Source organism: Anser cygnoides, chromosome 1 (assembly GCF_040182565.1).
Source record: "Anser cygnoides isolate HZ-2024a breed goose chromosome 1, Taihu_goose_T2T_genome, whole genome shotgun sequence".
NCBI lineage: Eukaryota > Metazoa > Chordata > Aves > Anseriformes > Anatidae > Anser > Anser cygnoides.
The window spans coordinates 189,774,484-189,798,728 of NC_089873.1; the positions used below are offsets into that span (position 1 = coordinate 189,774,484).

The following is a 24,245-nucleotide window of genomic DNA, read 5'->3' on the forward strand; positions in this document are numbered from 1 at the left end:
TCCAGGTGGCAAAACAAACACGGCCCGCCTGGGGTCACCTCCACACTGCTTGTGGTGATCTTTCTAGAGAGGATTCATCCTGCAGACAGAGATCCAGAAGTGAGGCTGGGAGTAAGCTACCCTTGAAGCAGCTCAGATGACCCAGGATCCAAGGCTCAGATTTCGCTCTCAGGTTTTGTTTCAGTCAGCAGCTGTCCAAGAGGAAACCAAATGGGACTTCCAGCTCTGAAAAGAGGGAAATGACTTCAAGAAAGCCTTGAAGTTCACCTCCAGTTCCCTAGGGTTTCAGGTAACCTCCAGAGCAGCTTCTGAGAGCTACCCATGGATGACCTGATTTGCTTTTCCAGGTTTTGTAATCGCAGTGGTCTTATTCCCGATACTGAAGACATTATCTGTGATATCTGGCAATGCAGAGAGTCAAGCTGTTCTACTTTTACAAAGAAACAGCTGTTCATTGCAAAGCCACTTCACTTTAGACAGCTTTTTTTGTCCACTGTTATGTTAAATAATGGTAGACACTCAGCCAAGCACATCTTGACTGGAATAAATGTTATTTCCCTGCATTTAACTGTCAAACACGTGTTAGATTACCCAACAGAAGCACTGTTTCCAATCACATTGGAGAAGGCATTCTCTTAGAATGAAAAACAGGCACTGAACATGAAATTTAAAACGATACAAACTCATTTTCATAATACCATGGGAGACAACTTGGCGGTGGAGAACTGTTCACAAAACAACGTGGGGCTCATCTTGCTGATGTGTTGCATGGAAGAGCAGGGCAAGGGGAGGTTAGATCACTCAACGGGCTGCTAACGGGATATGAACTCTCACTTGACTTCTCCCCGAGCACAACATCCTCGTTTAGGATGTCTGCGTGCCTCATGAGCCTTGCCACGTTCTTCACCTCGCCCTTGCTTAAGTCTTTTTTCCTGCACTAATTGCTCCTCAGCTCAGCAGCACCCCATAGGAAAGATTATGCTCAACTCCGACGCCTTCGGAAGGTGAAGGGGTCTCCTTTCTCTGCCACCATCCTTGGCAGGTTATTTATCTATAAGGCCAATTAAATAGGTTCCAGTTTTCAGATGGACTCCAGGGATTTTTCTGTCTTCTGTATGTTTTATATTCCCATACCAAATGACTCCCTTTAATCTTCCAGCGTGACACCCTGCCTGCAGTTTTTCATAGCGAACAGTCTGCTTGGCACCTGGAAGCAGATCCCTTGTATCTCATTCCAGCTCTGCCACTAACTTACTCTATAGGCTTGATCAACTCACTGAAACACTGTGTCACAGCATCTCCTGGCTATAAAAAGAACCTTAGCTGGGATTTTTAAGGGTTGATAAACTTAAATCAAGAGGTGGCTCTAGGGGTAGAAGTTCAATAGTCAGGACGACAAAACAGTTTGAGCTGAGCAGCTCGAGTGAGAAACTCTGGCCATCCAGAAGCACAGATTTATGTTTCCAATTTTGCCCTCAGTTGCAAGGAGGGCAGAGAACAATTGGGATGCATTGGCACACCTGGCCAGTGATCAGCACCAGGGCTGAATAAGGGTCCCTCAAGCAGCCTTGTGTGTTTTGTTATGCTCAGAGCCGGGGGCTTCTCCTCTCCAGAGGGTCGGCTCTGCAAGTGGAGCAGGGGATGAAGAACCACAGATTACAAACCCTCTGGGTCTGCAGCTGCTAGGGATCCTTACTCCTCAGGCAACTCGGTTCCTAGGCTAGCACAATTCTCCTTATCCTTTTCAAGGGCAGCAAGGCCAAGAAGTGCTGCAGGTGAGCAGCTTTCCAACCAGCCCTGTCAGCCTCTTCAACAAGAGAGAGGCGAACACCAGATGGGTGTAGCTGAGTATGAATTAGGAGGAAAAAACTACTAAAACTCCTCGTGAGGTGCTGGAGGAACCGTGGATTGAAAAGACAGAGATACCAGGGTATCCACAACAGCGGTTTCAAAGCAGTGGAGAGAAATGTTTGCATTATCTCCTGTAATTCTGGGAACAGTTGTGGAGCAAACTAAAGGACTGGAGGAGGGAGAACATTTGCCTCTCAAAGGCAAAAATGTGTCTATTGCTTCAGTGTGGTGATTAATAGAACTACAATAGATGAGAACATTAGAAAAATGAGCACACTGATAGACAAGTCCTACCATGACTTGTGTAACCCACACTTGCAGGGATCAGCCTGAGGGGAAAAAACTCACCATCCATCCTTGTGTTCCTGGGAGCTTACAGGAACACTTCAAAGAGGAGCAGAGGCAAAAAAAAATAACTTGCAGAACAAATTCATTCACAAATGCTAATGCCTGATGAGCCAGGAGGGGCAAAGCTTGCAGCTAGAGCTAGCATCTCTTGAAAGACAAACTGGCACACTGACACAGTGAAGGGGAAAAAAAAGATGAATCTTATGAGAACACCACTCCTCCTTCATATCAGAAACTAAGGCAGAAAATTTGAGGGGTTTTGCAAGAAAACCATCTTTTATAAACTGAAATGAGAACCAAGAGACATGGCTCAGCACAGATGCTACACACTTATAAAGAAAGATTTTGAAAACTCTAGTTTAGGGCACAAAGAGCTATTTTACAGCACCTTCTAACACACCTTTAAAAATCAATGCAGTAACAGAAAAAGGTAGTTCGTCCAGGACAGAAGAGCCCAGTTACACAAAGCCTTTGTGTTGCACTCTACAAGCTCTGCAAATCAATAGCAACTAACAGGCACAGCAATTAAAATGGGTAAAATCCAGAGAGAGTGCTTCAGACTCCCCCACAGAGGAATCAACCCAAAACCTTGCACAGGAGAAAGAAGAAGAAACATCCTCAAAAAAGACATTCGCTGGAATCAGCTGTCAAAGATTACGAGTCCATTGATGGCAGAGCAAACAAACAAGAACCCACCAGCATCTTGGGGTGGGAGCTCTGGGGAGGTTTTGCTGACAGCTCCTTTTTGAGGGAAATCTACAAAGGAGCCCGTAACACAGCTCTGCTGCACAGAGCCCAGATGCACACAGCACTCCTGTCCCCTCTGCTTTCACGGTGGTACCTGGGACAGCAGGGACACGGGCTGGGATGCTGTGTGCCTGTCTGTGTGTCTGCGTGGCTGTGCTGTGGCCAGCCCTGCTGTATCATTGGCATCACGCAGTAAATCTAGCACCAGGCAGCCACGGCACCAGTGACATAAAACTGTCATCATCTCGGTTTCTATTTGTGCTCCCATCCCAGGATTTTTACAGTACATCAAGTACAGGGAGCAAATGGTGTCATCTCCCTTTTTTACAAATGCTTGAGCTTAAAGGCCCTGGGCTGCAGTCTCTGCTGTGCCCCAGCTTGATGCTTTCCCCTCCCTTGAGCTCAGTACAGGGTAGCCCTGGCTCCTGAAGCAGCTTCAGCTACAGCAGCAAGGTGATGCACCAGCCTTTACCTCTTAAACCCACTAAATTATCTTGGGCACAGGTTCAGCTGATGCAGATGGTTCGCTTCCAAGCCCACAGCAAGCCCTGTCACCATCCTTGGTGGGGGGAACAGCATGGGGCATGCCCACAGATCCTGTGGACATAAAGCCTTCTCCTCGACCTTCACTCACATCTGTCCATCTCATGGACCACATCTGCACTACAGCGTGCTGCTGACAATTTACATGGCCTCAGAGAGGGAAAAATTCACTCTCCACCTCCAGCTGCCATGGGGCTGGTGAGAATGATGCTCGCAAGCAGGGGGGCTGCTGGCTGGGCTTGTGCTTTGCAGATGACTGGGCTTTGCTGGGTGCTGTGCCCATAGCAATGGAGTCTGTGGCATGTCACAGCTTTATGGTACGGATTGCAGAGTGTACCTAAATGCCACAAATACTCAGGTAAGAAAAACCCTCGTGTGCCGTGTTGCTGAGCAGTGGCTAAGAGTTGCATCTGGAAAAATCAGAATGGTAACCAATGTTCACAGAGTACAATGCAAAACATGAGAAAAGACCAGCTGCAGGCATTATTAGCATAAACCACAGCAGGGCATTCAGTCACTGTGAGAGTTGCCCATAGGTGAGTTATCATTATCATTCACTTCAGCCATTAAAAATACAACTAAAGTAGCTGTATGTGGGAGCATTCCTTCCTACCTACATACAGAAAGCAAAGCAGGAAAAATGCTTGGTGTTTACCATCTAAGACATTAAGATTGAATGTTGGAGCAGAAATCTTGACACCTGGAGTGTCTCACCCACTTGATATTTAGGCTATGTGTTACATGGGTCCCATAACTTCACTATACCACCACCAGCATTTGAAATAATAAGGGGCAGGGCTCTATTGGCCTTACCTCTGTGTAGCAGACTCTTGGTCAACCATTGGTGTCATAAGAATTGACTAGAATAGGTGCAATGGGGAGCAAGTATGTGTGGGGAGCAGAGCTAGTCTTAATATTTGTGTTAGCTGTAAAGCATATGGAAGCATGTAAAGAAAAGGTATGGCAATGTAACACGTTAGCTATGTTGAAATACCATTAAAAATACCATTAAATAATAAAGAGGAAATGCAAAAAAGGTAGTCTAGAATATATTCTTCTAGTCATCAGTTTGTTAGCAGTATCTTCATGCTGGAGATCAGCAATGTGTTTCATTACCTGAACTCAGTACTGGCATGGTCTGCTTTTCAACAGCAGACAGGTTGGAACTGACCTGGTGCTGATGCTGGGACCTGACCCGCTCCAGCTGCAGCCTGTGCTGCTCCTGCAGGCTCTCCATCTTGGCGCTGTACTCCTCCCGCAGCCGCTGCTCCAGCACCTGCAGCTCCTCTCGCTGCTGCCAGTGAAGCTTCCTCGCCTCCTCCTCGAAGCGCCTCTCCAGTTCCTCTTTCTCGCTTTGTAGTTTCTTCCATCTCGCCGTGTTGAGGGCTGAGGACACCAGACCACACAGTCAGTGAGTGGTGGCACCAGCTCTGTGCAGCGCTGAGCACAGTGGTTCTCGCCAGCACTGGGTCTCCCATGAATACCAGTCATAAGCAGGCTCTCACAGACCCTTCTCTGTCTCCCTCCCTCCAACACACATACACACAAGCATTTGTTTAAACAGAGGCGCTGGCAGAGTCCTGCAAAAGCCCATGCAAACCTGGGGTCTGGTTAAATATAATAATGATAATAATAAAAAGCAGGGAACTCCATGGACTTCCATCCCTCTGCAGGGATGTGCTCTCAGGGCCAGCACAGTCTTGGATTTGTAAATCAAGTCTCTGGGGCTTCTACTTTGTCTTGGATGCCAGAAATGGCAAGTGAGACAATCACTTGACACAAAGCCTTTCATCTGTGATACAAGATTTTCCTTATCTCATCCTTTCAAGACATGGCCTTGGCCACGGCCCCATGCGCGTTGACATACTGGGAAGCAGAAAACCCCTGGGTTCTCGGAGCATTTTGTGCACATTATCCAGGGAGTATCATTGGCCACTTGACTGAAAGAAGATGTATCTCATGCATCCCATTTTCCATGTGTTAGAATTTCATAGGCCTGTCTCTTATACCAGCTCCATCAAGAACCTCTTAAAACCATTAATGCATCCTTGTAAACATTTTCATATTCAAACCACTATCTTGTGTGCTTCATGGAATCAGACAGCACCCAGGAAAGGCAATCAGAAAGTGCAAATTTTTTACTCTTGTGAACTAACCCAGTGACCATGTCTCTAAACTCACAAGAGTGTCTACAACTGGTTTCCAGAGGTGCAACTCCAGCAGTTCCATCATGTCAGGCATGTTCAGTTTGTTTCCCCATTTTTTCCCTCCCCTATATCGTTCCCTGAGTCCCAGGATAGCACTGCTACAGAGCTCTCCTCAGCTTTTTACTTTGCCACTGAATGGCTGTAATCAATTCAGATACTGAAGGGCTGGTACAAGTTGGGCAAGTTCAGACGGACTGCATTTAGAGAGCAAGTCTGCTCATTTGCAAAGGTCCAACAAGTAAGATGTGATTAAAATCATCATGACCATAACGTTCAGAACAACACTAGAGAAAAGATATGTTTTAAATGGCACTGCTAGACTGTTTTAAATGGCACTGCTAGACCTTTTTTTTTTTTTTTTTTTTTTTTCTGATTTAGACCCATAGCTGGTTTAGAAAAACAGTGAGCTTTCAAATACACCATCACCCACTCATTCTTCCCTTGCCTTTCAAAATGCATGTGCCCTGCATAGACATGTATGGCTTTGTAAATTGGTGTACTGGAAGCAGCTGTCTCTCTGGGTAGGCAACTTCTGACTATTTAAAAAGTGTATTTATCCTATGACTGCCTCATTATGTTTAAGGTTTGCAGGAAAAAACAAACAAACACATGTTTTCCTGTCTTTTTCTATGGCATCAAAGTAAGCTTCACTCTGCAATGGTGCGGCCTCACCTCAAGTAGTGTGTGTAGTTTTGGGCAAAACAGTATAAAAAGGGCATAAAACTATTAGAGAGCGTCCAAAGGAGGGCTACAACGGTGATGAAGGGTCCAGAGGGGAAGATGTATGAGGAGTGGCTGAGGTCCCTTGGTTTGTTCAGCCCCGAGCAGAGCAGGCTGAGGGGAGGCCTCATGGCGGCCTGCAGCTCCCTCACGAGGGGAGCGGAGGGGCAGGCGCTGAGCTCTGCTCTCTGGGGACAGCGACAGGACCCGAGGGAACGGCATGGAGCTGGGACAGGGGAGGGTCAGGCTGGGGGTTAGGGAAAGGTTCTGCACCCACAGGGTGGCCGGGCACTGGGACACGTTCCCCAGGGCAGTGGTCACGGCACTGAGCCTGCTGGAGTTCAAAGAATGTTTGGATGGTGCTCTCAGACACATGGTTTGGTTTTTGGGTGGTCCTGTGTGTAGCCATGAGTCAAACTCAATGGTCCTTGAAGGTCCGTTCCAACTCAGGACGTTCTATGATTAAGCTCACTTTTACAGAAGAGCAACCATTTGTCTAAGTTGCCTACCGCTGCGACCACAGCTCATATTAGATGCATCCATGTAAGCTACTTTGGGCACCCAAGCTAACCATACCCTTTCCCATACAGCTATTTTTCATCTTCTTTTCAGCTCTGCTTCCTCACTTAGTGGCCAGTAATACCAAAACTTGCTCAGTATGTCTAGACAGATATCACTGATGTGGTCCTGTTCTGATCCCGACATTTTCCGGAGCATTAAAATGGATGCTGTGCCCCTTTCAGGCTCCCCCTTCTTATAGAAAGGGAGAAAGTGAGGCTGAACCAGTGAGCTTAGCACAGCAGCAATGGTATGTAGAAATCTTTCCCACCTGCCTCATACCTGACCTGGAACAGCTGTAATGTATATAGTTATTAGCTGAAATGGCCTGTCTCTTGGCCGTTTGGATTATAGTTGTACACCCTCTCACTTTCTTTTGCTTTACCAGTTTTCCTTGGTGTGCAAAGCTACCATGGAGCTGGAGGACAAAGGGTAAAGCCTGCAGTTCTGGATTCAGAATAATTGAAACTTACTCAGGCTGTAAATTGGAGCTGTAATGAAACCTGTCTCTCTGCTGCCTCTCTAATGAGATTACCCAGTGCACAGGGAGGGCAGGCAATGAAGTGGCATGTTCCAACCAAAAGAAAGTCAATCTGAAACACTTTCCAGGACCTGAAAGGCTTTCCGTAACCTGAAACACAAAAGTGTTCACGCCTTGCAAATCAAACCCTGATATAGATGTAAAGTGGAGGGAAGAGCAAAGTGGGAAAAGTGGGTCTGTGTGTCATTTACCCCAAAATGCTAATGGAGGCAGGTAATGAGGCAATTTCCCAGGAAATTTGCCCTATGTTGAATATAAAATGCCTTTAACCAGAAGGAGCGTTCCCTACCACTGTCTCCCAGACCTAGACCTTGTGCGTGAGGTGGAGAGGAAAGACTGAACCTTCTTAGACAGGGGATGGTCCCTTGGGTCTGGGTCTGCTGGGACCCAGCAGAGGGAGACTCTCATGCAGACAACCACAAGGTCTGTGATTCCCTTATCTGTCTTGGGAGCAGATGATGGCATGGGAGAGCCTGCCATGCTGGAGCCAGCTTTTAACCAGACTGAATCGCCTCCAGCAAGGAGGCCTGAACAGAAGACCCACTAATTTTGCTGGAAAATGTTGAATTTTTTTTTTTCAAACTTCAGGATATGGGTACTGTAAAACTGAGTTCCTTTTGTGGAAAAAAAAAAATCACTAAGAAAAGTTATATCTATGCAATACCAGCATGGAAGGAAAGGCACAAGACAAGCAGAATGCAACTGCTATCAGCTGCTGTTGAGAACAGTTAACAGCCTGGTTTTCTTTTTCCTTCTCTGTAGGTATTTCAATTGCTGCTTACATGCTGGAAATGACTCTAACAGAAAATGGCATTTCCCAGGATTGCAGCCGTGCTGGGTTACGTGAGAGCAGCTGCCACTGCCTCCCTGCTCCCTGAGCTGATCGTTTCCCTGCCTCATTACACTGCACAACAGATGAGCAAAACCCACTTCAGGCCAGGCTGGGAAGGTGAGGGAAAGGCAGATGTCACTAATGGACTGATCCTCCTGCACAAAGCCAGCCCGAGCTGCAGCCCTGCCTCTTTGCATTCCGCAGGGTAAGCCCCATGGGAACTGGGGGGCTGATGTCATGAGTACTGGGACCGGCTACTTCTGACATGAGAAATGGGCTCTTCGTCCGAAAGTGAGAGCAAACCATGCAGGCTGTATTCTTACTTCTGACCCTTAGCCACAGGGTCAAGACAAATCACAGAGCCCTCGCTCAGGCTGTCTTCTCTGATCAGGAGGCACATCCAGAGGGAGCTGGCGCACGGGCTTTCAAACTCTTGCAGATTCAGACAGTACAGGTTTTAAACTCTACATCTGATTGTCTTCCATTCATCCAGGCATTTATGTGTCTCCAGACCTCTCTCAACTCACTTCACATGTCATTTGTCTGACAGCAAAGGAACACGTAATTCTGGCATTTAATTTCCATTAGTTTGAGGCGAAACAGAAGGTGTTCAAAACCTCTTTATTCCAGGAGTCTCAGTGCTGCAGCTGAAAAGTACTTATATTTATAATTTATAAAGATGGGCATCTTGAGTATAGAACAATTGCTTGTAGTGTTTTTCTGGCCTTGTTATTTCTAGCAAAATACGTGAGGAAATCTTATTGCATAAAATAACAAGTCCCTCAGAGCTTATAGAGCTGTAGACGCACACATTCCTCTCCAGGCTGAGACGGGAGAAGCACTTTCCTATTTCACTGCATGCTGGTTTCAGATGAGGTGTGTTACTTCACAGCTGTGCTAGAGGTAAAGGTGGATGGTGTTATCCGAATCTAAATATCCTGCCTGGGTCCAGAAGGGTACAGGTCTCTATAGGCTGGATTTTATACACGTGGATGTCTCAGATTCCCTAGGGCGTCTCAAACAGCACCGGTCACCCATATGTGACCTCAATCTCTGCTGCCTAAGATGGGCTTTGACACCTTGCTCACATGCAGACATTTAAAATTAGGTGAATAGTTGTGATTAGGGGGACACTTCTGGACATCAGCCTGACAGAGCTGGACCACTCAGTGGGTGTTTTTCTCTCTTCATTGACTCTATGGGGAACCTTGAGGACCAACCTACAGCAGACACCCAACTTTACCCTATCTGAAGCTAGGTAAGAAGGATCCTCATACACAAGTTCCATCACTGTTATTGCTTAAGCAATGATTTTATCTACCAAAAAAAACTTCCTTAAAAATGCACTCTGACTCTTCTGAACAGTGGATTAAATCTCATGGTTTCATTGCTTTGTATACCAGAATCCTGCAATCAGTTTCTGTTGAAGCCATGAGACACTATGTGCTTTCAACGCAAGGCACATTCAGCCCCTAAATAATAATTCTGATTTAGAGCTATTGTCTAAACAACTAAACATTGGACCAACCACCTGTACCAACCCTGACTAGTCTAGCCTAGTTTTACTGATTTATTCAGACATTTGCATCTGTGAGTCTTACATGGTGAACGTAACACATGAGAAATCCGGAATTTCTGACCAACGCCCATGCTGTTCACCCGGGCTGATTATTTTTAAATGAATGAGAGACTACTTATCAAAGTGACTGAGACAAGTCAGAACTACAACTTCATTGTGAAAATAACCAAGTAGCTGGTTCACTCTACGTTTTTCCTAAATTTTTACCTCGAATTGCTTGTGATTGCTGTTGTCAGGTAAATGACTGTTTTGTTCTTTATGTGCATAAAGCTTGTCAGAACGGGTAAAATACTGTACATCATATAGGCTCATCTGATGATGAGAACAACACAACCCTTCTGTTATGCAGGTGGGTTACGCGTCTCCACTAGCACCCAAAACTTGCACTGCTTTACAGACAGTAAAGAGCTGCACTTACAAGAACTGCTCCCATGTGCATGGCATTGGCCACCTCACCTTGCTCGTAGATTTAAAACATGGTTTGTTTCACAACATTTTATGATTTTCTTCCAAAGGAAAGCAGGCTGTCCAGCATTTTTTGATTTACACTAAGGTCCATATTTGTTCACCTTCCATATGTACTGATACATAGCAGGAAGTGCACTACTGATGAATTTCTGCAGAGTGCAACACCTGCGTGTGCTCACATTTTGAGTCATAATTGCAGAATATCCTGCCAATCTTTCTTTAAAATCACCAAAAAAGACCCAAGAAATTTTCAACAGGTATTCTGAAAAACAGAAGAAAAGGTAAGACCACAATGCTGCCTCAAACCTCCCCTGGACTGAACCTGTGCAGGGTTTCTGTTTGCTTAAAACATGTACCCTCCCACTGCATGTTACAAAGACAGGCTGAGGGAGTGGGGGTTGTTCAGCCTGGAGAAGAAAAGGCTCTGGGGAGACCTTACAGTGGCCTTCCAGTACCTAAAGGGGGCCTACAGGAAAGCTGGGGAGGGACTCTTTGTCAGGGAGTGGAGTGGTGGGACAAAGAGAAATGGTTTTAAACTGAAAGAGGGTAAGGTTAGGTTAGATATAAGGAGGAAATTCTTTACTCTGAGGGTGGTGAAGCCCTGGCACAGGCTGCCCAGAGAAGCTGTGGATGCCCCATCCCTGGAGGTGCTCAAGGCCAGGCTGGATGGGGCTTTGGGCAACCTGGTGTGGTGGGAGGTGTCCCTGCCCATGGCAGGGGGGTGGAACTGGGTGGGCTTTAAGGTCCCTTCCAACCCAAACCATTCTGGGATCCTACGATTCTATGATTCCTTCTACCTGTACATCTTCTGTCTCAGAGTTGTATGGAGATGACTACCTCTGATGGCTTACCAGCCATCCCAGTCACCTTTAGTCAACATCTCGCTGCCTCCTGGAGTGGTGGTTTGTTCAGGAGCAGGTGGCTCCTCTCCAGCACACATCCCCACAGGACCAGTGAGAAAGCCCATACGTATCTTTGGCTCACCTCCCTTCTAAAGCAGTACAGATCAGCTGAAATCACGGGCTGTTTTTCTGAAATATTTGGGGTTCCTATCAAAACTGCCTCCGTATATTCCATTCGGACTTGGTTTTATGCAGAGAAGATATCTAATGCTGCATGCACAAGAGCAATGGCAAGGGCAGGCAGTACAGTGATCTCCTGTTAGTGAATATGCTGCTCCGTGACCCCAAAACAGGCAGAGAGTTATAACCCTGGCAAAGTTCTCCAGCAAAACCACCAATGATTTGTGTTCACATCAGCTGGTGATGTAAATGGAAGCAGAGCTCTTCATCTCCAGCACTCTCTTTCCTCCCCATGCTGCCACCAGTTGAAAGATCTGGAGCAGACCAACTCTCTGCTCCCTGCTGGAAACCCGATGGATGGAGAACATAAGCAATCCCAGCCTGCTAAAAGAGGCAGGGCTTTCAAATGAGAAGTGGGTATTCAACGGAGAGTTTTGGATGTGTCCTGGCCAAAGAAAGCACCAGTGGAAGCAGCTCCTCTGTGAGAGCTGTGGTGATGCAGAGGAGTGGTGAAGGCAGATATGAAGATATAACTGGAAAAGTTATTTTGCTATTGCCAGAGTATCCTTTGGCCAAGGGGACAATAAAGCTCTCTGTGAAATGAGAACCAGCCTAAACATTTCAGAGGGGCACAGCAGGCAGCACAAGCTGTGGAGCATCAGAAAAGGTCTGTGCTCAGCTCTTCTGTGGTGGCTTGCCATGGGCAAAGTGAAGGCAAAGCATAGCCCTACCTGCCAGAAAGGATCTACAGCCATGTCCCCCCAACATGGGGGTTGGCCTGAACCACTCTGTGCTAACCAGGCCAGCCTCCTGCCACACAACACGATCCCTGCTCAGTGCCTGACCCAGCTCCCGGGTCCCACAGGCAGGGAAAGCTGAGAGGTCCTGCTCAGAGATCCAGCAGTGGTTGCACCTCGCGTTGGTACTTGAGGTGTCCCCTGCCCTGACCATCCTCCCTCCAGGTGTCCTGCCTCCTCTCTATTTGCCCTGGGGTAGATGACCCCAACATCTTACCTGTTCTTGGGAGATTTCAGCCAAAAACAACTCAATTTTTTGGCTGAACCCAGCACAAAAGCTCACATTCTCTCCCAAGAGTTGTGATGTCTTTACCCTATCCCTGTCTCTCCTGCCTTGATCAGAAACCAAACAGAAATGTGGCACATGTGGAGGCACAGGGAATACACATACTGAATGTGACACATTGCATTTGCTGTCTTTAAACTGGGCAGAGGCTTCAGAGATTTTAATACTCAAGTTTTGAGCTTGCTGTCCTTCGGTTTGTAACTGGACTACGAAACATACAATCACAAGTAAGCGATGCCTTCCCAGTTGCTGTGCGCAGCGGTCCCAAGCTCCCCCTTCTCATCACGCTGTGTTTTCTCACTTTTATAGTCACTTATGCTTTTATTGTTACTTTGCTTGTGCTACTTACCAACTTCATCCCTGATCTTTGCAATCTCCACTCCTAAATTGTTTATTTTCACAAGGGCATTTTCTTTCTGTTTAAGGAAGAGAAGAGAGAAAAAATATATATAGTCCCCAGGTATATCCCAGATAAGCACTTTCACATGTTCATTCAGCAAAGCAGATTAGATTTATTCCTCAGATTTCTTTTGGGGTGGCAGGGTGGGTAGGGAGGATTATAATGAACTCATTCAGTTTATAAATCAAGCTTAGGAGCCACCACTCATTAGCCACAAATACCTTCGTTCTGTAAGAATACACACGCTCATGTGCACATGACAGCACAGAATACACGAATTACTCCTACGTGTCTAAAAAGATATTTGCATTTGTTCAATCTGTGAACCATTCATGGTTGGACTGCGTGTACAAGATGGTATTAGTAGCTCTGTTAGATCTTCCATCTATTTGTGCCTGCATTTACCATAGTAACACAGTAACATAGTAATATGCTCACGCAGTTGAATTTGCAGAGCAGATTACTCTACTTACACCATTCGAGACACGGTGGGCATACCCTACATATACGGACACCGCTAATGGCCTGATGCTCATGCCTATTTCCACATTTACTTCTGATATTTTGTTGCCTGGAAAGAACAAGAGCTCCTTTCCTTGACCTGTCTCGAAAGATATCTGAATACTCAATGAATTAAAACATGAGCTGGACAAAGGAAAAATAAAACATAATTACATTAACAATGTTTGGTTTTACTACCAAAATGCAAGGGCTTTGGCAGTAGATATTTCACGAGTGTTGTGCAAACTGACAAAGGAAAGCCTCAGGAAAATCTATGGGAGTTTGGTTTAATGCAGTAAATCCCAGCTTACTGGTACAAGTGTAAAGGCACTTGAAGTTGGGAAGTATCCTGACTCCTGTTAGGAAGAAGGCAAAGGAAACCATCCTTCTGGCCATGTCCCCAGTGGTTAGGAAAACTAGATCAGGCTGCTATAAACATGTCCCAGGTTAGAAAAGGCTGAGAATCTTTAAAGGGCACCACAGAAAAAATCACATTCAAGAGACAAGGTAGTGTAGTAGCAAATGGAATTAAATCGACTCCTAGAAAGTAAATCTTTCAGCAATAAGCAAATAAGACCAATAATAATCTAATGAAAGTGGAAAAAAAAGTTTTCAGAGCCTAATGTTTCTCGTTACTTTTTTCCTGCCTTTAACTTTAATGCTGTTAAGAGAAATACAGAACTGCTTTGGTTTTGGTAATACCAGGAAATTGTAATCCGGAATTCAAAGTAATCCCTTACACAGTGTCCTTTTTGGGATGATTTCTACCAGTTCCAAGGACCTCACTTACCAGAAAATTTTGCTGTAAACCAAACAATCAGCAGAGCTGACCAGAGAGTCCTGGGTGCCCGAGGAGCACCAGGCTACGTGGATGTCTTTCTTGCTCAGGTATGAGAAGAAGCCAGACAAGCAGCACTGGGCTTCTCCAAGCAGCTCCATACACTGCTGACTAATGCACAGGGCATCGTGTGCCAGGACTGCAGAGTCTCCAGACTGCATTAGGCTCAGAATAAAATGCAGTGGTTTTTATTATTTATTTATTTATTTATTTATTCCTGTAGTTAAAAAAAAAAAAAAAGCCACAAAGAAATAAAAAGATCCAGCTAAAAATAGCTTGGTATGTTAAAAATCATAGCCCCTTACACAGACTCCTAAAACAGCAATCTTGCAGAGATAATGTTTCCCCTTTTGGAGAATATCACTGCATCTGCCCATGCTGTCTGGCTAGCTCACTGAAGTCATTTTAGGAAGTGTTCTTGACAGACTGCCAGGACGGGTGCCCTTGAAGGCATGTGCACAGGGATGTACTGCATACAGGACTTGCAGATGGGAAACATCCACTCAGGTTACCTGCTCCCAGAATTTAAAACAAGTTAGGGCAAGAGAGCCCCGCATAAATCCTTGCCAGCACCTACAGATGAGCAGAGCTGAATGGGATTGATATTATTCTACTTATACAGAGAAAACAAAAAGTAAGTTAAAAAAAATAATAAAAGACATCCTAGTTAAAAAAAAAAAAAAAAGTTGTTACAATTTTGCTCCCACGTAAGAAATACTACAGACTCCTTTTTTTACATTATCTTAGATAAGGTTTGTCCTACCCTTGAGGATGCTCTCCAGAGGAGTGGAGAGTCACCACGGTGCCAGCTTTAAGATGCTGCCCCATAACTCATCCTCAAGCATGGGCAGCACCCCACTGGAACAGTGGGGCTCCCACCATGCTGGGGCTGTCTCTCGTGCTATCTCAAGAGGCAAGGTGTAGCTTTGGCTAATCTTTGTATCAGCCTTGTGGTTTCCTGGATGTACACTTACAAATCCTTGACATTTTCTGGTACTATAACCTGCTTTGTCAGTGCAAAGTGATCAGTTTGGACTGCATGTGTTCCTGGGACTGGTGTCAATGCAACGCTAATAGGAAATGAAAAAGCCTCTCCTTGTTATCATCAGTGGGACTCTGCACATCACCAGCGCTCCAGTACAGCCAGGGAACTGGGAATGCCAGTGCTTAGGAAACCAAATGTTAGAGTAGAGCAAAACGGGATCTGATGTGAAAACAAAAAGCTATCAGGTCCAATGCAGAGATTCACAGGGGTCTGCTGTCAAAACATCAAATCAATTAGGAAGTTCACAAGCACGCAAGGTAAAGTCTGCCAAAATAAATGTGCAAGAAACAAAATTAACAGGCTATCCCATTCAATTAATCAATCTTCACTAATATCTCTCCCAACAGAGTATTTGAAAGAGAAAGCAGAGGAGGCAGGACCCTTTCTGCCCTCCCACGAGCTTTGTGCCTAACAGGCTCAGCATCTCTACGGAGCTCCAAAGTAGGATTTGAGTCGCTCAGAGCGACTGAGGGCCAAATCCAACTTATGTTTAAAAAGACTCAGCTACCACTCTACTGACACAGCTGTTTCCAATGGCTGAAAAGGCCACAGACACGATCAGAAGATTGTGCAAATATTAAATTTTTCACTGCAGCAGTTAAAGAGCAGGCAAGAAAATATTGATGTGATCTGACTCAGGATTTTTTTTTTTTTCCCCAAAAATGTGAAAGCAAGACTGATTTTTGCACAAAGCAAGATGTTGCTTTTAGTTTTGGGGTACTTTTAATGAATGATGGATTTAATTATTGCTTGGAAGACCTATGAGAAAGGTCTTCCGTTGGCTGCATCCCAAGAAATGACTCTGACACTGAAGTACTTTTCATAAAATAAAATCACGCTCATGATGGAGATGAAGAAAAACTTATTCCTCATATTTCACTCTATAACACAACGGTTAAGTCTTGTGTCTGCAATACGTCCCAGCTCCTCAGCCAGCAAGAAAAATAGAACAGAATAGGTAGAATGATGTGTTTGCTCTGTGCTTAGACTAACGCTCTGTTGAATAAAAGCCTCAGTAACAACTCTTTCCTATCATAAGCTTTAAAGCATACAGACCTCCCAATATTTCTCCTGTGAAAGACTAAGCAATGGACTACATTTCAGCAAATGAAACAGACACTGAAGGTGGTGCTTGTGTATTCTTGATTCAATTCAAAACTCCCTGGGGACAGATGGAGCTAGGACTTCCATCGGTGCAGCATCCAAGCAGCTCCAGGAAAACTGGCAGGTAGGCAGGGAGGAGGAATTTCTCCGGTTAAATGACAGCGGCCATAACTTAGCAGGGCAATTCAGAAGAAAACATGCAGGATTTAGGGATAACTGTGAGGAATTGGGAAGTTCATTTTGTAAAGGATGCCTGAGGATGTGCAAGATGCTGGTGCTGTCTGAACAGAGTTAAAAGGGAAGTAGTGAGGAACACTTTAGTTGCATGGAGCCCCAGCTGACAGCTAGACAGGGGGACATCAGGAGGTGTTAAGGATATATCAGCAAGGTCAAGGCTTTGCTTTGGACCAGGAATAACTGTGGGATAGGGAGGCAGAGCTGAGATTTGCCTTCGAGATTCCCCTGAAAACTGCAAACTGCCCCAGAGATACTAATTCATTAGAAATGCTAATTAATTAAACTTCCACATACTTTTTTGACACTAGGTAAGCAATAGTAGGTCTGTTTCACAAATGACACAGATTAGGCTGGGAGGATCAGAGAATTGCCCTGACCCAGGCAGGAAGTCGACCTGCAGCTAGGAAGTTCACGTAGCTTGGGTTTACATCTCCAAATCAACACATTTCTCCTCCCTGCTAACTAACACACTTGCAGTGTGCTATATTCTAGGTTCAAATATAGGTACAGTACGTCCACAAACATTTCCTAGTTCCCTACAATACCGCCTAGAAAATGAACTGCATGCAGATGCTCTCTGGCACTTGTTATTAAAACTGCTCCTTCAGAATGACTTGTGTGTATCCAGCACTTTCAAATATTAAAAAAAAAAAAAAAAAAAAAAAAAAAAGACTGACCTGTAGGTGTTGCTTAGTCACTGCTGTGCTTTATTCAGAGTTCCCTGGGGACATGCTGTATATTATCAATGGGAAGAAAAGCATATACATTGGGAATTTTCTTGTGTCAATAAATATCTCAGATGATACTTGTAGAAGCAATAACTGGCTCCCATTGAGGCTGATGTTCACTATGACCTGCTGCCATCCTTCCAAAAAGGGTGCTGTTTCAGTCATGCTGTGTATCGGGTAATCCTCCCCCGTAGTTTACTTTTGGTAAAGCTTACAGGCAGAGCTGATCAGCTACATATGTACTCTAACAAGTTGCATATTAAGCCATACCTTTTCCTTAACCTGGTTAACAGCATATCCCAAGCTAAACACGTTATTAGGTAAGCAGGAGACAATGTCAGCTTTTAATTAGACTGCGTATGTGAATACTTTCAAAAGCCAAACTAACAAAATATACTGCACCGGGATGTGTTTCTGCCAAAATATTTTCTATCAAGCAAATTAAATGCATATGCTCATTCTCTCTGTCTTCTGTAGGCACTTAAACACCAGGCAAATGCCCAGAAAAATCGCATGAAAGCTGTGTGCTGGCGTTGTGCTCCCGCACAGGCTGCTCTCCTGCTACCTGTAGCTATGCCCTTACCTCCGTGCTGATGTTTGCTACCCGACCCGTTTGATGCCTGGGAATTTGCTTGGTTTAGACTCATAAATAAGGAACGGCATACGAAAACATGCACTTTTGCCCCGCTTTCACTTCTGGATGGGATTTCCAACGCGCCAGAAAGGAGGAGCAGCACAGAGGTAAACCACAGGCTTCAAACTCGAACTCCGCAAGTTTCTTTCCTCACTCGTGCTCCACAGGATTACGAAAACCGGCCGAAACCCCCCCAAAAACCCAACCGGCTGCTGGGCAGGACCCATCCTCACCCAACCCTCCCCTCTGCGCCATGCCCCCCCCCGAGCCTCCCCTGGGAGCGCGGGGCCAGGCGATGCCCCCAAACCCCGCAGCCCCCTGTGGGGCGAGCATCGCCCCTTCCCCACCGCCCCCCTCAAGGGGAAGAAGAGGACACGGTTACCGTCCCGTCCTGGCCCCGGGAGCAGGGAAAGCCGGCGGAGCAGCAGTGGCCCATGGCGACAGGAGCCGCCCCCCGGCCTGGGGGCGATGCTCCGGCTCTGGGGGAGCCCCGGGAGCGCTGCGGGGCCCGCGGGCAGGGCCGGGGGAGGCGAGGTGGGGAAGGTCGGGCAAGTTGGCAGCGCTGCGGTCCGACGGGGAGCCCGGGCTCCCGGCGAAAGGCGGGTCTTCCTCATGCCGATCTCCCTCCTGCTCCGCACCCCGGCCAGACGCCCCCGGGGCTCGGCGCATCCCGCCCGGCTCTGCCTCCGCCGCCCGCGGCTCGCCGAGCTCCGTGCCCGTCCCCTGCGACCCCATCTCCCCACCCCACACCCGCCCCCGAAGCAAGGACTCGTCCCCCAGTCGTTGATTTAAATCCCGAGGGCGCCCGCTGCCTGCCGGAGCTCTGCGGCGCTGCCGGGGACTGCAAAAGCACAGCCCTCTGCAATGTGCGCGGGGAGTTTTGTAACGCTCAGGGGGTTATTTATTTATTTATTTGCTTATTTCCTCCCCCAGAGAAAATGTGGATATTCGCGATCGGTTGCGTAAGCGGGATAGAAACACTGAGGCTGGGCAGCGATGCCCTGGAGCGTGTCCAGAGCAGGGCTACGGAGCTGGTGAGGGGCCTGGAGCACAAGTCCTGTGCGGAGCGGCTGAGGGCACTGGGGTTGTTGTGTCTGGAGAAGAGGAGGTTCAGGGGAGACCTCATTGCTCTCTGCAACTGCCTGAAAGGAAGGTGTGGGGAGCTGGGGGTCGGCCTCTTCTCACAGGTAACTAGTGATAGGACTAGAGGGAATGGCCTCAAGTTGTGCCAGGGGAGGTTCAGGTTGGAAATGAGGAGACATTTCTTCTCAGAAAGAGCAGTCAGGCATTGGGACGGGTTGCCCACGGAGGTGGTGGAGTCGCCGTCCCTGGGGGTGTTCAAGGAGAGGTTGGACGTGGTGCTTGGGGACATGGTTCAGTGGGTGACATTGGTGGTAGGGGGATGGTTAGACCAGAGGTCTTGGAGGTCTTGTCCAACCTTAATGATTCTGTGATTCAGAGAATGAAGCAGCTCTGTCTTCTTGTAGGAAGGCTGCAATGCTACCATGGCTCACAACAGTGCCTCTCCGGGTAGGCATTTTTTGCTTAATTTTACTTTTACTGTGACTGGCAATACATGAAGTGATCAGGAAAATAGTAGGAGCCAGTAGCAAGAACGTCCAGTGAAACTTTGCATTAAATCACATTTAAGTGCTCAGGTAACTTCCCAGTTTGCTTTAGCTTCTCATTCCTGCTTTTTCTTGATTTGGCCAGGGTTTTAAATGAAGTTTCAGAACATCATGGAAAAGTAAATGTGAAAAATAAATTTTAGGTCTCACTCAACGTCCAAGGTCTAATTTTTCTTTACAGCACATGGAAATTAATTTGGCTGGCTACTGAACAGCTACAGAGTAGAGGTAAAAAGAGACTTTCCACAGAGTGAAATCATTTCATCCTCACTGCAGGAACTTCTTCTTTTGCCACATGTCTGTGATTTGGATCTTTTTCAGACAAAATCCTGACTGGAAGCCGTTTAACTACCACAGCAAAATAATAGTATGTATCTGTCAAGGGGAAAGTCAAAACACCATGCTTGTCAAGCTGGATGATATTTAGGGCGAGGGTAGTGGACACAAGAAGAAAAATAAAACACTGTGAAGTCCAAGGTCATAATCTTAGGCACGATTAACAGGAATTTTGAATGGAAGATGGAGACTCATCAGCTGGGAGTAACAGCAAAAGGAAAGGACTGTGCTGCTTATTCAGTCAAAGGATGACTGTGAGATATATCTATGATACGGCTCTGAATAAAGCGAATATAAGCCTAGGCTGTAGGAAAGAGAGAAGAGAGAAGTTTAAATGCTTTATGGAAAGCCCCAGTGAGAGGTCATCTAGAACTAAACACAGCTCTGATCACCCAAGTTTTGGGGCTATCATGTCTGACCTGGGAAACATCCAGCTTGTACCACTGTGGGGTGCCAAGTAAGTACACATATCTGCTTCTGCCTAACAAGACAGTGATAAAGCTTAAATATGATAGTTTTCTATAAACACACCATGGAGATGAATGCTAGGAGATGGAGAAGTACTTTAAGGTCAAAACACAGGTACATAAGAATAAAAGGATGTGAACTTGGAAATACAGGTCTTTGAGTTGCAACAGGTTCTGAAGCAGTCTTCACTCAGGTACAGAGGAAAAGATAACTATTTTTAAGCTAAAATTTATCATTTTAGGGAAGAGATTATTGAACTTATTTGTTCACAATGGGAAGGGACTGTATTTGATGACCTAGAACAAGTAAGGAGAGGTGTGTGGATAAGACAGAGACCAACAGGGCCTGGGGAAACCCGGGCTGTCAGTTAAAACCCACCTTACATATAAACTGTTGTTCTGATCCTTCATTGGAAACAGAAATTGTGGCACTAAGGGACCTGGTTTAGTGAAGGGATTTGATAGGTCAGGCTGACGGTAGGACTTGATGATCTGGAAGGTCTTTTCCAACCTAGATGATTCTATGATTCTATGAAAATTCAGATAAGCTCCACAAAGAGAGGTGTTCCTTGTTGTCTATAGAATTAGCAACGGGGATGTTAAAGTTACATTTGACAACATCAAAATAGTAGCACTCAACACGTTACTTAATGGGAAATGTTTTACAAGGCACTGAGTACTCCAACACTTATTGACTTCAGTGGAAACAACAAAATGTAGTTAGCATCTCACAGGGTAAAGATCCTGAGTAATTAAAACCCAAGGAGGACATCTACATTTTCTTAGATGGCCCAGGGGAGCTGCTTGTCTATAAACAACCTATTTTAATCGTAAAAACGCCCCATGGGCATAAATTTTTTTCTACACTGATAGAATCAATGCTTTCCTCTAAAACAGGCATAATACAATTCCTATTTACTGTTCAAACAATTACGGCATTTTGCAGCTATCCAAATTAAATTGGGAGAGGTAGGGTTTAATTAGCTATTTTTGTATAATTTACTAAGATCCCCAAATGAAGCTCATTATTCATTTAAATTCCATAATGGTCTTTATATATCAGTCCATAGGCTCTATTAAGTAGAGGATAAGCAATAAATCATTTAATCAGAGCTCTAAATGTTTCCAGTCCCCAATGCCTTAAAATATCATCTCAACAGAGATTTAAATCTGAAGATTAACTGTTTAGCCCAAGATTAGTTACCAAATGACTACTATAAAAACATCAGTAAAGAGCCTGCTTGTTTTATACCCAACAGAAAATAAACAATGGAAATCTTGTGAGATAATTTATTATTATGAGTTTTCTATCCTAGTCAGAAGTAGACCCGAATTCCTTCCAAGATCAGGTTCAAATCAATTTATTTTCTTCTTCTTCATCTTTTTTTTTTTTCTCCATTCACAAGCTAATCGGTAGACTTCTTCCAACAATGAGATATTTAACTATAATCAGAAAATCTGAAAGCTGTTACTTTGAGTTCTGTATATATGCCTTGTATTTTAAATCATGGTAATACATTGAACACATAAGTAGTGTACATACATACTATATTTTTCCTACCCTTTTTTTACATGTTCTACAGGATATATTCCAAATAAAAAAAAAGATAGCATATTTATCAAATAAATTGATTTAATTGGCAAAAGATCAGGTTGAATTCTCCAGTGAGAGCATAGCCATCTGGATATTACATGTCCCACTCCACCAAGTACTTCAAAGTATACCTTCACCAAGATGAAGGATGGATGTGAAACTCCCAGGAGGCCAACTGGAGAGTCCAACTTCATGACCATGGATCTGGCACTCAGGAAGTGGGTTCAGATGATGGGTAGTGACAGAGCCTGGCTCTGATGTGACACCCTGTTCACACCTACCACTTCCTTCAAAAAAATAGGTTCCCACTCTACCAGCAGTCCTTGTCATCTTGTTCTGATGTCCCTTAAGCAGCCATGAACATGGGCAAGGGGCAATTGGGAATCCTTTTTCCTGTATTTAAATTAACTGATGATTTAGAGGATTGGTATAGTACTGCAATGCACACAGGCACATACCTAAAGTAGGATACTTAAAGATATTGTGAAGAATTGACTGTAAACCTACAATGCATATAGCCCCTAACTTTGTGTATGTATATTTGCCTGTATATATGTATTTATATAAATAGCACAGAACTGTACATATAGTTATAAATAAACGTGCATGCATCCTTTTTTTTTTTTTTGCTATAATGTCTATACACATAACAATAAGAGAGCCTACAGAACTGTGCATATGAACAAATTTTATATTTAGTTTTGTGTGTACTCTCTGTTTATTTTCATGCTGGGAAGGCCAGCACATACGAGTGAATTCATCCTCCCAGTTCCCATATGTACAAAGCAAATGGGGCTCTCACAGTATTGCCAGGGCAATTTGCCGGCATCACAGAGGGAGGATTAAACCATTATTGGAAGGATTAAACCCCAGGGCCCCCAGTCCCATCCCAATGCCTGAGCATAGTGGACCAGCCTCCTCCATTGCCAAAGGCATCTCTGCCCTACACTCAGCTTTCTTCTGGCCAAAAAACACAGCTGAGATTGATGAGGTGTTTGACAGGGACTGGTCTTTGTTACAAGTCTTTACATGTGAGACAGAACATTAAATAAAGTACATAAAAAGTCTGTAGGCAGCCTATAATTATGCTCACCATGGGTGCAAACAGTGACACAAGCAATGAAAATCTTAATTGCAAACATAACTTTCCAAACGTGCGTGCAGTCATATTAGCACAAAGCCTGTGATAAAATCACTGCCATAATAACAGCTCCAGGCAAGCAGGTATACCTTCTCAGTGTTCCTCTAATTAGCAACATGGTTATTTTTGTAATTAACGTGCACTGCTCATATTATGGCAAGGGCCAGAGGCTTTAGCTAGAGGCAGACCCTTATTGTACTGGGCACTGTACGGTAAAAAGATTCAAATTGCGCCAAATTCTGTGGATATCAAATGGATATGATTCCAAATTCCCTGGAAACCTTAGGGGACAACACAAGCAAGGAGCAGAGTGCTGGGGAAAACAAGCAAGGTTCAGTGCCAGACCCCTTCCCTCACTTTCTTTCTCCCCTTCCCTAGGTCCCAGAGGTGGCACTGCAGGATGCCAACGTAACACGGCTTGGCATAGCTGGGGAGGAGGAACACACGAGGAGAGCACAGGAGGTAAGAGCAGTCAGATGTAGAAGCTGTTGGGGAAGCTGAACATCTGGAGCACAGTAAAGTTATGTAGTTGTAGTGGGTTTACATGGCAAGGTTTTGGTAGCAGGGGGCCATAGGGGTGGCTTCTGTGAGAAGGATCTAGAAGCTGCCCCATGTTTGGTAAGGGCCCCACTGCTGACCAGAGCTGAGCCAATAAGTGATGTTGTTTTGTGCCTCTGTGAGAGCATATTTAAGACAAACAAAACAAAACAAAACAAACAAACAAAAAAAAACCGCTGCACCACACAGCAGCTGGGAGAGTGAGAGGAGTGAGGAACCTTGCAGGCACCAAGGTCAGTGAAGAAGGAGGGGGAGAGGTGCTCCAGGCGCTGGAGCAGAAGTCCCCTGCGGCCTGTGGCGAGGACCATGGTGAAGCAGGCTGTCCCCCTGCAGCCCATGGAGTACCACGGTGGAGCAGGGTTCCACGCTGCAGCCCGTGGAGGAGACCACGGTGGAGCAGGTGGACCTGCACCGACGGAGGCTGCGGCCTGTGGAAGACCCCTGCCGGAGCAGGCCCCGGGCCGGAGCTGCAGCCCGTGGAGAGGAGCCCACGCAGGAGCAGGGGTCTGGGGGGAGCTGCCGCCCGTGGGGGACC

The 24,245-nt window shown here is 45.6% G+C and overlaps 1 protein-coding gene across 2 annotated transcripts in view; it reads right to left on the reverse strand.

Annotated features, from left to right (window-relative positions):
• Positions 1–24,245, reverse strand: part of MTUS2 (microtubule associated scaffold protein 2) — a 284,967-nt gene that overhangs the window by 14,221 nt on the left and 246,501 nt on the right. For both annotated transcript variants that reach the window (XM_013189398.3, XM_013189403.3), the window contains 2 exons: positions 12,849–12,915; positions 4,661–4,875 (listed from right to left, as the gene is read on the reverse strand). In XM_013189398.3, coding sequence (XP_013044852.3) covers positions 4,661–4,875; positions 12,849–12,915 — 282 coding nt within the window. The remainder of the gene's footprint in view (positions 1–4,660; positions 4,876–12,848; positions 12,916–24,245) is intronic.